The sequence below is a fragment of the Gossypium arboreum genome, chromosome 2 (assembly GCF_025698485.1).
Source record: "Gossypium arboreum isolate Shixiya-1 chromosome 2, ASM2569848v2, whole genome shotgun sequence".
Classification (NCBI taxonomy): Eukaryota; Viridiplantae; Streptophyta; class Magnoliopsida; order Malvales; family Malvaceae; genus Gossypium; species Gossypium arboreum.
This window is the reverse complement of record NC_069071.1, coordinates 3,652,650-3,666,518: the sequence shown is the minus strand read 5'-3', so window position 1 is coordinate 3,666,518 and position 13,869 is coordinate 3,652,650. Positions and strand designations below refer to the sequence as shown.

The window sequence follows — 13,869 nt, the reverse complement described above, 5'->3', positions numbered from 1 at the left end:
CAAATGGGCTCATATTGTTAGTCTTGGCCCATAAACAATGGATCTAATGGACCTTTAATGGGCTTTGAAAAATTCCTTTTTCTTTCTCTTAAGTTGGGTTTTCCATATATGAATTTGTACATATAAGAAGGTTCTCACAACAACTATGTGTTAAATTTTAGATCTTTGATTTGCCCATTAATATTTTTTATCATTATAAATTTAGAAGGAGATAGGTGTCACAAGGCTCGAGTACTGGTTTTTAATTTCACCATACATTAGCTTTGTTAGTCAAAGTTGTGTTAGTTACCTAAGATAAAATTTGATACTAAAAATGTTTTTGTTATCAAATTTAATTCAGTGAATACTTGAGCATAAGATGTGTGTTGTTGCTCACCTCATTTTTTAATTATGTGGTAGGAGATTCAGTCCTCGTTAATGGAAATAGAATATATTTTATGGTCACTATTTACCTCTTAAAAATATATTTACGATAAAAAGATTGATCATTGCTATCGACAATGAATACTCTGATTACATCCAAAAAAAATTTCAATGAAAACCCATATCTTTTTTTACGTGTGAGTGTGTTTTCTTTTTCCAAAAATAAAGCAAGTAAGAATTTTCAATAAATTGACTACCAAAAATTAGTTTCTCCTAATAGTTTTTTCTTTTAACTTTTTCTAACATCCTGTGATTTTTTATTTTTTATAAATTACAAATAAAAGAAATAGATAATAATCACATAATTGAATTCAATTTTGATTTTTGGGATGCCAATAATAGTATAAGATTCTAAATTTTTTGGATAGAATTTGGGTATTGTTAAGCTAGGTGGGAGTCGAATGGCTAAGCCATGGCAACGCAACCCTTAAACATATCCATTTTTAAAGTATTTGGAGGATGGTATTTTCTTAATTTGGAGAAATGGACGAACACCTTAAACAATAATTCAAATCTATAAATGTAGGAAGAGTGTTGAAATTAGTAGATGAAAATGATGATGATGATGGGCATAAAGGAAGTCCAAAACAGGTGATGTAATGCCGCCCATACTAAATGGCCCCAAAGATGTATTTACGGTTAGGATTATGCAAATAGATAGCTTTGCCCACTTGCTCAAAAGCCAGTTTTGATCCAAGATCTTATCTAAACAAAGTTCAAATCATCCAAAAATACGTAACCAAAGATAAGAGAAAAAACAAGCCATCGCCCATGCTTTTGGCTGAATCTATAATGGTCAAAGGTGGATTAAGCATTGTTGCTAGCCGTTCGAAAGCATTTTTGATACAAAAAATTCTTAATTTTGACGGGCGGCAGTTTGTAAGTAAATTAACCTGACTACATATATTCTTGGATGTATGTGGGGTTATAATGATAACAAGCTTTCTTTTAAATAAACATGAATTGGCTTGTTGAAACAACAATCAATGTCAATCTTTATCTCCTTAATTCTAGCTTGATCAAGTCTTCAATATGGAATAATGTAACAAAGATCTTTTAATGAGTGGACTTCTTTGGAAATCAAATCTCTTCACATAAGAAAACTCGATCACATTTAAAGTCTTCATAGAGTTCTTGCTTGGCTTGATTTATCCCACATTTCAACTCAATAAAGTGCTGCTAAAAATCTTTCAAGTATGTGTGGTAAAAAAAGGCTGAAGTTTTTCCGTCAAAAGAACCAACTAAATATGACAAGTTACACTATGTGTCAAATGTAAGCTAGGTTGTCAATGGAGTTGCATTTGGATAGCATATTTGTCACTAACCATTTCTTTTGAGCCTAACCATAAGATTGTTGCTCCTTGGCTTGTAAAATATTTTCTCCCTCCGGAATTCAATTATTAACCCAAGCATCCCATAATGAACCAGTTTGCATCCAAACTGACCATAAGTTTTGTATTATACAAGCCTTGTTCCAAATAACTAAATCCTTGATCCCAAGGCTACCTTCAATTTTTGAATGGAAAATATTATACCAACTAACTTCAACATCTCTTATTGTTATACTTTGTGTAATAGGCTTCACGGACCTTACAGTGTACCTCGTGAACTAGACTTTGTATTTATGGAAAGCTGAACACATGCGAACCTGGGCTAGTTCTCAAACCCCAACTCGGCGAACCTTGAAAATGGATAGCTCCACTAAGACTATATGAGGGTCACATGGAGACCTAAAGTAATTGATTACTAGCCGCCCTAACATGTCTCATCCTAGGATGTTATATCACCGTCAACAATCTTAGGACGCGAGGCTAAGTTTGTCCCCCACTATAAAAGGGTCATGCAAATAGCTCAGATAAAAGTTCTTTTTCCAATTCTCCTTCTTCTGGATATATAGACTCTCTCCAAAAAAAAACAAAGACCTTTTCCCAACTTTCACCCTTCTCCCCCTTATCTTTCCTGTAATGCCCCAAAAATTGTTATTTTTCTTTTTCTTTAGTTAACTAAATTAAAACTTCTTTCCTTTCTTCTACATTTTTTTCCCTCTTCTTTCTTTTTCTTTTTCTTCTTTTCCTTGTCACTTCCTATCAGTCTTCTCTGTCCTTTAATTTTTGTAATCTCCCCGTTAAATCTTGTTGTTGCTTTGTCAAGAAGTTGCGCTATTCATTGTTCTTTAACTGAAAGAATAATTGCATAACTTGTAACTGAATTTTTGTTAATGTTCACTATCGTTCGTTCTCTTGTTAAAATTGGTTCTACTTATCTCTACTCGAATTCTATACTTAATCATTCAATTGGTTTTCTTTTAGGCGAAGATCGTGAGGATAACAATCCTTCAATTCTTTAGGTCTGCGAATTTGCTATATCGTGTGAAAGTAAATGTGATTTTTGAATTTGGGGTTTTTGCATAAAATCTTTTTGGCATAATTCAGTTTCACGCGCTAAATCGAGTGTATCATTTTGGGAAATCTTTGTTTAATTGGACAATTGGTTGTCATTTTTAGGTTTCGTGCTGCTTTTATGTCAAACCTGTACCAGGTGTGTAATGAAACCTCGAAATCTTGCGAATAACAGAGGTCGAAAAACATGGTTTTCGACACTAGACGGTTGTGTGAGCCACACGGCCATGTGTCAGGCCGTATGGTAGGTCATGTAACTCACTATTTTAGAATTAGAGGCATACGAGCTAGAGATATGTGTCCAGATCATGTAACTCACTGTTTTAGAATTGGAGGCACACAGACTAGGGACACGGATGTGTATCCAGATCTTGTAACTCACTATTTTGAAATTAGATATACACGGGCCAGAGACACGGACGTGTGTCCAAGCCGTGTGAGATATATTTTGGGTCTTACGTCACACGGGCGTGTGCTAGACCATGTAACTCACTGTTTTGAGCTACACGGCCATATGCTAGGCTATGTGCAACACTGAGGTAGGGCACACAGGCGTGTGCTAAACCGTGTGGACTATACGAGTCAACCACCTAGGCTGTATGAATCCACACGGGCGTGTGGACCAAAAATTGAGATTTTTCCCTATGGCTATAATCAACGTTCGAATTAAATGTAAGCGTACCGTAGGGTCCGTATGATCTGAATTAGACAATGGAACTGTTATCTGATGATCTATTATTGAATGATATATTATTTTCATATAATTTTTTTATATGAAATCTGAGAAATAAGTGTGATGGCATTACATGAATGTGATCTAAATTTTTATTATTGTATACGCATATCTATTATCTGTTAAATATGCCTCAGCATTGGGTTGGGAATTGCAAAAAGGAGGAAGTGCGGACAGTTTAATAATCTACCGAATTTGGTGGCTAAGCCACAAACATATATCTGACTATGATGATTTGTCGCATTCTGATCTAGCAGTCAGATTGCAATTATTTTAAAATGTGACACACAGTTACTATGCAATGTGTAGGGATGGATGGGTACTTGATACCCTATATAGTGTGTATGGATGAACAGAAATGGTGTGTAGCGGTTGGGGGTAGAAATCTGCATCTGTATCTGAAATGTTCTGCAATTGTATCTGACATCCTCTGTTTTTGTTTCTACATTCGTTTCTAGGAATTTACTGATTTATGGAAAACTAAAATCATATTTGTTAAGTTACTAATTAGTTGATAATGTAAGTTCACACTGAGTTGTAAACTTATTTAGTCTATTTGTTCAGATTATAGGTAAATCAGATTTAGGCAAGTTGGCGTAGCAGGAGCTCGGTCATCTCTCTTTTAGTTGTTTTACAGTTTTATATAGACTTATATTGTTGTGTTTTTCATTTCGAATTACAGTTTATAAGTTTGGATTTTCACATTTGGTTAAATTTTAAATAGTTAAAGGTTGGACTTTTCTGAAACGATTTGATGTAGTTCCTCAGACTTGGTCTTAACGTCTAGGTCGGGTAGGGGGTGTTACATTTCCTTCACCTTCTTCCCTTATTCACATTACTGGTCAACAATTGGTGTGGTGAGCATAGATGGACATAGCACATCTAAGTATCAGTGATCCTCCTACTATAGAGTTTGATCCTGCCAATGATCAACTTATAAACCCTATTGGTCATACCATGAAAGCAAACATGGAGTAGACTAGAAAATTGAACTAAGATCTATTGCATGTTGGTCAACAATATCCCCCACGAAATCAAAATCGATAGAACCCTCACAAAAAAAATCCAAACCACTAGTTTTAACAATATCCCCTATGATATTATAACCCCCAAAACCAGCACCATGTTAAAGCCTCACTGACGGATCAAGGGACTTTCGCCAACAGAACGAAGAGAATGTGAATCTTTTTTTCTTTTTGTGCGAACCTTCAAATTAGGTCCTTCACTTTCTTTAGAAGGTTCTTGAGTAACATCAATAATTTTGATTATTTCAATGTTTTCAAGCACATTTTCAAATTTGAACTCTTTTTTAACTTTTAGAGCCTTAGAAACCCTTATAGTAACACCACAGCTTTCTCCTTTCTTACTTCTATAATCTCATTTTCGCTCTAGACAAAGAGCATAAAAATACAAAAAATATTTGGGTTCTTCACACAACCCTAAAAGGCTCTCCACCATGACACAATGATCTCCATATAGCCAAGTTTCAGTACATAGCTTCATTTTAGCAAGTTGATTTTCATTGAGAATATTGAAGTCCGCATTATCAAAGCTACTGGGGCTCTTTCCCATTAGACAAAAGCGCCATACATTCCTCAAGTTGTGAACTTGCTCGTAACTTATTGACGGACTTATATGCAACCTTTTTAACTAGACTTCCTTTGATTTGCTTAATGAACGGGGATCCCAAGTACTCATTTTAGTGGACGGTTTCACTCAGGCTAAAGGGAAAGACAAACACCCACCACAGGTTTGTTCAATCTTGATATATAAGTCCCTCATCAAACGCAAATTGTTGGTGGTAATATCAACGATGACTTTCTTTCCCTTCCAAGTAGAAAACATTTCGAATCATTTTTGAGTTGTTTCACTAAAAGGAGTTACTATATATGTCCTTCAAAATACGTTTACAGAGGTAGCTTCTACGTGTAACTGCCAACCTAACAAAATATACCATCAAGGTCCACCAAGAAGAACCTATTAACTGCCCAAGAGCAACTTCACAAGAACTCAACATTTTGACAAAAAAAAAGGTGTAGAAGTAAATGAAAACTTGCTTCAAATAAGTACATAAGAAGCAAAACTCGATTGTTCTTCCCTTTATGATTTTTGCATCTCACTCAGTTGATGTTTCCTCATCAGAATCTCAAATTTGTATTTAAAATTATCGAAGCAAGTAATTCCTCTACATGCTAATAGTTTCCATATTTTCTCCAATGATGTAAAACACTAGAGGTGAGCATGGGCCGACCCGGGTCCGCCCAAAAAATGGGAGGGTTTGGGTAAAAATATAGGCCTGAAATATGGGTTTGGCAAATAAAACAAGGCCCGTTTAGAAAATGGGTCGGGCTCGGGTAAAACTTTTTTGGCCCTGGCTCGACCCTGCCCGGCCCTAATTATATACTAAATATATATTTTTTATTTTTAATCATATTTACATTTTATTTTCAATTTTAATATAATCACTTTTTATTATATTTTTACTTTGTGTATTGTTTTAAGAATTGTTTTAGTATCATTTTTTTATTTTTTTCTTGTTTTAATATTTGTTTTAAATGTATTTGATTTATTATATTTTAAAATTTTTTATTTAATGAAATTAGCTAAAAAAAAATTAATATGGGCCGGGCCAGGCCGAGTCGGGCTTGGGCTTAACAATTTTATTCTGGACCGAGCTTGGACAAATTTTTAGGCCCATATTTCAGGCTGGGCCTGGCCAGGGCCTAGAAAACAGGCCTAAAATTTTGTCTGGGCCCGACCCAGCCCATGCACACCTCTATAGAACACACAAACTCTTCACTCTCGATTGGAAGAGTAATCAATCTCGAAGCCATATTTCAACAAAAGTAAAAATAAAAATACTATAAATAAGAGAAATGTAATGGAAACAGTGCCACTAGGGAAAGAGACTAGAAAATAGAATACGGAAATTGCAAAAATTAGTAAAAAATGGAATGGATGATGATAAAATTCTACACTCTTAACCTTATTATAAGTAAAAATAAAACATTTAACTGCTTCAAAACTTACTAATTCATCACACGCACACGTGCGTACGATTAACTATACGTAGAAAGCTGCTCCAATTGAAACATGACAAATTTATCCAAATATTAAAATAATGATGGTTTCATGGGGAACCCAATAAACATGTCGTAAAAATATGCACATTCCGCAAATTTTTATCATTAAATATATATATGAGCATGCATGTAACAATCATTTACCCTACCATAAATTTAATTAACTTAATCGTTTCACTTATTCAAAATTCAAAATTTGAAATTAAGTTACTCCTATACAATAAAAAGACACTTATACAATATATGACACCTCAACATAGACTTCTTAACAGGCTCGCGAAGGTCATTTTATAACTTTCACTCACCTAGGGGGAAATTGTTATACCTTATATAATGGGCACCTTATAGCATACCTCGCAAACTTGACCATGTATCCATAGAGAGCTGAACACATATGAACCTAGGCTAGTTCATGAACCTCAACTCGATGAATCTTGGAAAGGGATAACTTCACTAAAACTATGTGAAGGTCATATGGAGACCTAGAGTAATTGATTTCTTGTCACCTTAACATGTCTCATTTTAGGACGTCACATCATCAACACTGTCAAGAGTATCAAATCAGACTTCCACACCAACAATCTTAGGACACGAGGCTAAGTTTGTCCCCCACTATAAAAAGGTCATTCAAATAACTCAAATAAAACTTCTTTTTTCTAATTCTCCTTCTTTTGAATGTATAAACTCTCTCCAGAAAAACAGAGACCTCTTCCCTGCTTTCATCCTTCTTTCCCTTATCTTTTCTTCATCTTTTTCCCTTGTTCACCTCATTTGTTAATACTTATTAAACCTTCAAATCATTTCCAAAGAAAAGAATTACAAAGCTGAATAACTATCTTTACCTCTCTTTTTTTAGGTATCAATACTCTACTCCATAACTTTTTAATACTAAAGACAACTTTGGGGGCTGAACCAAGGACTAAAGCTTGCTTGGATCAAAGGTGTTAGACAGGAGCTAATCGAAAAGGAAAATATTATGGTGGTTCAGATAATGACAGAGGACCTTCCAAATAGAAAGGAACTCAACATTGCTAGCAACATTAAAGATCTTTTTGCTAGGCAATGCGAATTGGGAAGCCCGAATCGTGAAGCCAACAAGATTGTCGATCTTCGATGAACTCTGCATTATATACTTCTGGCAACCGCTTGAAGAAAATTTTCGCACTAATGCAACTGAAATGACTTTCAATATGGCATGTTTATACACTAATTAGTCTTTAGAACCTAGGTTCTCTTTATTGTAGCATTAGAGCCAATAAATAAAAAATTCTAAAAATGACTATTAATATCTCCCTTTTTCTTAAAAAAGAAAAAGATAAAGGTCTTAAAATTAAACTTAATTACGATGAATATTCTATAATTTTGAATTCCAATGAGATGGAAATATGTGGCAATCCATCAAAGTTATCAATAAGAAAGTCAAAATTTTCTCCAAATGCAAGTGATTCACTTCCAACTCTATATCTCGACCAATTTTAGCAAAACATTGTGAAGAAAAGTCTTAACTAAAGCCAGCAAATAACTTGAAAACAGCTCAATCTCACAAACACAATGTCTTATCATTTGCTTACTCATCAATCAATCTAAAATAGAAAAAAGAATTAAACATAAAAAAATAAAAAATAAAAACGAAACATTTAGATGTATCAAAAATATAAATACAAGAATTTTGGTCTAATTATGCCTCTACTTCAGGTTCTCTTTAAAAATTTTGTAATTTAGTTCCGACTTTTAATTTAAAATTAAAATATAATTAATAACACTATTAATTTACTTCAATTAAATTTGAATATGTGTTATCAATTAAGCTTTCTTTGAATATTTAAATGCAACATATTTAAATTTAACGAAAATACATTAACAATGTTATCAATTGGACTTTAATTTTAAATTAGATCAATAGAGATACTAAATTCCAATATTGTAAAAACCAAATCGTTGATCAAACTTGTTAGACCACCTATTCCTAATTCAATAATAACTATAATTAAAATTAAAATTCCATAAAAAATTAAAAATTCATAATAGATTAAACCATCCGTTTTTTATTTCGGTTTCATTTCTTTAATAGTTTGCAATAATTTTATCTCAATGGTCGAATAATTTAATCACCAATTCTTGATTCAATTAGTTCAATCCCAATTTTAACAAGAATGCTAAATTCTTTAAAATAAAAGTTGATGGATTAAATTTCAAAAATCCAAAAAAGTACAAACACCAGTGCAGAATTAAACCCACGAATTTTTTTTTAACAACAAAACAGCACCCAAACTTAGTTGACTGGGTAAATACTTTCCTGCATTTTTGGCAGTGCAAAGCTTGTTTTATTCATGTTGTTTTTTTTTTTTTTTTTAAAGGCTAAAACCTAAATCCCCTTCTAATTCCCACCCAACGAATTCTTGTATTTATTTCTTAAAGTAAAACGTGGTGAATAAACGGTGGAGATGAAGAACGCCGCATTGCTGTAGTGACACGTGTATTACAACCTCGTACGTGTCTAATCATTATCGAGAGCCCTGGTCTTACGTAAACCAGTAATACAATATATATATATATATATATATATATATATATATATAAATGGAAGCAACAATTTTATATATAAATTGATTTCACACAGTTTCAACAACAGAAAAAAAAAATAAATAAAATAAAATAAAAAACAAAACAAAACCCAAAGTGAAAAGAAATTCACTGTTTTCAAAGTTCAGACAAGGTTTTCTTCTTATTTTTTTGGTATTGACTTTCCATTTTAAGTAAGTTTCTGCATGGAAAATAATTATTTATTATTATTATTATGAACCAATCTTCTCTTCTTCTTTATTTGGGTTAAAACCTGTTGTATATATACATAGTAAAAATCAGAGGGACATATGTTTTGTTTGAGAAGATTTTGGGATATTATTGTATTTCTGCAGTTCAAACTTGAGAACCCAGTTTTGTCTTCTGTTTTTCTTTTAAACTACTCTTTCCCACTTGTAGAAAAGTCCCTTTGCTTGTTTTCCTGCATTTATTCATGTATATGAACACCATGAACCATTTATTGTTTCCTTTTCAACGAAGAAACATGATAAAAATTGCAGATATTTCCCCATTTAATCTTTAAAACCAAGCTAACACACATACACACACAACACCTTGCTTATGAATTCTTCAGCCGCCGCTTTCGTATTTTCATGATTTAAAGATTCTATAAACAGCTCCAACTATATATATATATATAGTGAATTTCATAAGTTTGATGTTTAGCAGCAAAAATTGCAGAAAAGCTTGGAAAGGTGTGTTCCATAGAGAAGGAAGATGGAGATTGTTTACCAACCTTATATTGACCCTGAATTTCAATCCCTTCTTGATAGAATCCATCCTCCCAGGTATTTATTTTACTTCCATTTCTTTCATAATTGAGATGAAATTATGGGAAAGAGAAATTGTTAGTTTGGGTTTGGTGGAAATGAAATTTTGAATAAATCATTACATTTTTCTAAATTCTAAATCAAGTCCTTGCACTTCGTATTTCTAGCTGATTTAGTCGTTTTATTGTAATTTTATATTTTCTTTTTCCAAATATGAATTTTCATTTCTAATGTAAACTTTTTTACATTAATTTCATCATTTCTAAAAGCTGTAATCTATACAAATTGGCATTTTTTTTCATTTGTATAAAAGTTATACATTCTTAAATGTGTATAAAATTTGTCTAATTTGTAAAAATGTCTACACGTAGAAAAATTTATAAAATAAAATACTACAAATGAATAAATTTAAAAAACCCACGTAGTACAAGGTTACTCTAATTTTTAAAAAATTAATTTAATTTTTAAAAATTATAAAAATATATACTGTAAAAATAAAAAATTGCATTCTCACTCCTCCAAAAGAATTTTATTGCTGGCCCTGGGATTGATAAATAAATGAAACCAATGGATTATAAATCGGTGGTTTAATGTTTGTCAGGATTTGCATCGACAACGACGCCTTCCATGACTGCACGCTTGTAAAGGTAGTGCTAAAAGGGTTTAAATTCAACTTCAAATTAATGTTTTATAGAAAAATAATTAACTTTAATGTATATTAAATGTTAAATTATGGTTTCGGCCTTTATATTATTCTTAATTTTGAGATTTAGTGACATAATTTAGTCATTACTTAGTCCTTCTATAATTTAAAACGTCGATTTTATATTTTACCCATTTTAATAAAAAGATATTTTAATATTTTAATTAAAATAATTAGAACAGATTAAAACCATGATTTATCCTAATATGTATACATTGTATAATATTTAAATAAATTAATATTTAATTTTTCTTTTGTAAAAGATAAGATTATAAAAGAAATAAGCTTGGCCTTCAGAGGAGGATTCTCGATCGATCTTAAACCTAGTCTTCTAATATGAACTGATTTGGTAAGACTATCTGCGATTGAGTCCTATCATTTCTAAAATTTGAAGATTTTTTTTATTAGTGTAGAATTAAAATTTCTTAAAAGATTCATTTTAAATAACGTTGTCGACCTCTAAACTCTCAGTTTAAACTGAGACACTTCAAATCAAGGTTTAAACCATCCAAAATGTTAAAGTTTTGATGGATTTAATTAATGTTAGTTAGGCACTAAATCATTAATAGAATTTCATTACCTCAACTTCCCAGTTGTTTATATGGAAATTAATAAAATATTACTAGTTGGAACCGTCCTACTCATTATAAATCAAAGTCAACATTAATTATTATTCAAATTTAAAATATGATTATATAATTAATTTTTAATTAAAAGAATATTTTTGTTGAAATAGGTGGATAGTGCAAACAGGCACGGGATTCTGCTAGAGATGGTCCAGGTTTTGACTGATCTTGACCTCGTTATCTCCAAATCATACGTTTCATCCGACGGTGGATGGCTCATGGATGGTCAGTCCATATATATATCAACCATAGAATATACATTATACCATATGATTTTCATTTTACCCTAATTCATAAGTTACATATTAACCAAAACAAAATTCCTATGTTACATGGCTTGCAGTGTTCCATGTGACAGACCACCTAGGGAACAAAGTTATTGATGAAACCCTTATTCTTTACATTCAACAGGTATTTGATATTTTTAGGCATAATGTTTATATATTTATTAATTTAATTTTTACTCTCTCTTTTTAAATAAGATTGACTTTTAATATTTTAAAATTTTCATCATTAACTTCAAAAAACAAAATGATTTTTTAATGAAAATATTGATTAAAATATTAAATTTTTAAAGGTAGTAAACCGTCTAATAAGCACATTAACTTTATGTTTTCTTTTTACTTTTTATATATTTTTGAATTTTGATTTATTTTTATTTTTATATTTTTTTGAATTATTTATAAACATGACATATAAGATAAATAGTGTCATGTCAATATAAAGTGCACGGGGAGTGCTATGTGGGCAACCCAACAACATTAAAGATTTTAACGGCTTCTCCGTTAACAAAAAGTGATTTGACTTTCTTTTTTAAAAAAAAATTAATAGTTAAATTTAACTCAAAAGAAATAAATGTCAAATTGATAAAAAATGTAAATATTGAGAATTAAATTACTAATGTCTATTATTTATTTTACTGTAAAATGGAAAATTAGTTTTTAAATTGGTTTCTAATATGAGAATGATAATTGATAGGCACTTTCTGATCCTAGGAGGAGAGGAGGAGAGATTCCAAAGGAATTACAAACATGTCTGAAAAGAGATGTGAAGCCTTGCCATGTCTCGACGGAACATACGGCGTTGGAAATAACTGGCAGGGATCGACCTGGTCTCATGTCGGAGATATCAGCGGCATTATATGAATTGAGATGTCATGTTACTGCAGCCGTTGCATGGACACATAATGCTCGAGTGGCATGCATAATCCATATCGAAGATGGTCTAATGGGAGGGCCAATCATGGCATCCAAAAAGCTGGCACAAGTACATGAGAAGCTAGAGAGTGTAGTTGAGGCTCATCATGAGAGTGGTGAGCGTTGGAGCATAAGGTTAACGGCCCCGGCAGCTGGTAGGACACATACAGAACGACGGCTCCACCAACTGATGTATGCGGATAGAGACTACAAGCAATGTCAGGGCTGCGATGGAAGTTGCAGGCAGTGGAATGGGTGTACGAATACGCATGTGACTATAGAAGCTTGTAGAGAAAAAGGGTACTCGGTGGTGAACATAAGATGTAGAGACAGAACCAAGCTCTTGTTTGACACGGTTTGCGCCTTAACCGACATGCAATACGTAGTGTTCCATGCTGCCATTAGCTCAAAGGGTACCATAACAGACCAGGTACATGTGCTCTTACAAAAGAAATAAAAAGATGTTTCCGTTGTTTTTGATTATTAACTTTGATATATGCATTCAGGAATATTTCATAAGGAGACAAGATGGATGCAGTTTGAATACGCAAAGTGAAAGACAAAAACTTGCACAATGTTTGATTGCAGCAATAGAAAGAAGAGAATCCCGTGTTAGTGTCTTGAAACAAAACAAAAAGACTTAAGTCTGATTTTGGTTGTTGAAATTGTTTGTTTTAGTGATCTTTTTCATTTGATGCAGGGGTTGAGGCTTGATATATGCACACAAAACAAGATGGGATTGCTTTCGGACGTGACGAGGGTGTTTCGTGAAAATGGGTTATCAATAACCCGAGTAGAAATCGGGACACAAGCGGAGAGAGCAACCGGAACTTTCTATGTTACGGATGCTTCGGGGCATGAAGCAGATCTAAGAACAGTGGAATTGGTGAGACAAGAGATTGGGGGGTCTGTTTTGAGGGTATATAGATCACCTAATGGGACCTCTAGAGCATCTTCATCAAGTATTAGTAGAAACAGTAGTGGTGAAGTGGAAGAAAGGGCTAAGTTTTCATTGGGGAATTTGTTATGGTCTCAGCTTGAGCGATTTTCAGAGAATTTTGGGTTCATTAAATCATGAACAGTTCCTAATCATGTACATAATTCATTATTTATGAAATATTAGGGTTTGTTTTCCCAGTCATAATCCATTCTATCATTATATATATATATATAAAAAAATCAACAAAAATCCACAAACCGAACTTGTTTAATCCAAACTCGAGCTAACTCATCTGAAACTGATCTCAACTAGAAACAATTAGAACTGGAACTCAGAAATGAACAAAACCCAAAGTGACGGGAACCTAAATAATGGAAACCTATAATGACCCAGATCCAAAAACCCAAGCTTCA

At 32.6% G+C, this 13,869-nt stretch overlaps 2 protein-coding genes across 4 annotated transcripts in view; one reads left to right on the top strand and one right to left on the bottom strand.

The window, feature by feature from the left end:
• Positions 1 to 8,077: 8,077 nt before the first annotated feature.
• Positions 8,078 to 13,869, bottom strand: part of LOC108468016 (putative glycosyltransferase 7) — a 57,952-nt gene continuing 52,160 nt past the window's right edge. Inside the window, exon 2 of the mRNA XM_053023715.1 lies at positions 8,078 to 8,087. The gene's annotated coding sequence lies outside the window, so the exon portion shown is untranslated. The remainder of the gene's footprint in view (positions 8,088 to 13,869) is intronic.
• Positions 9,454 to 13,653, top strand: LOC108469976 (ACT domain-containing protein ACR1). Of its 3 annotated transcripts, XM_017771120.2 has the most exons (8): positions 9,454 to 9,574; positions 9,903 to 10,009; positions 10,593 to 10,638; positions 11,431 to 11,545; positions 11,664 to 11,731; positions 12,299 to 12,946; positions 13,023 to 13,127; positions 13,217 to 13,653. In XM_017771120.2, exons 2-8 carry the CDS (start codon positions 9,939 to 9,941, stop codon positions 13,592 to 13,594), a joined length of 1,431 nt encoding a protein of 476 aa, XP_017626609.1. In that variant the 5' UTR covers positions 9,454 to 9,574; positions 9,903 to 9,938; the 3' UTR covers positions 13,595 to 13,653. The 3 variants fall into 3 exon arrangements, with proteins under 3 accessions (XP_017626609.1, XP_052879663.1, XP_017626611.1); XM_053023703.1 differs by having other exon boundaries at positions 9,471 to 10,009; XM_017771122.2 differs by lacking the exon at positions 10,593 to 10,638 and having other exon boundaries at positions 9,473 to 10,009.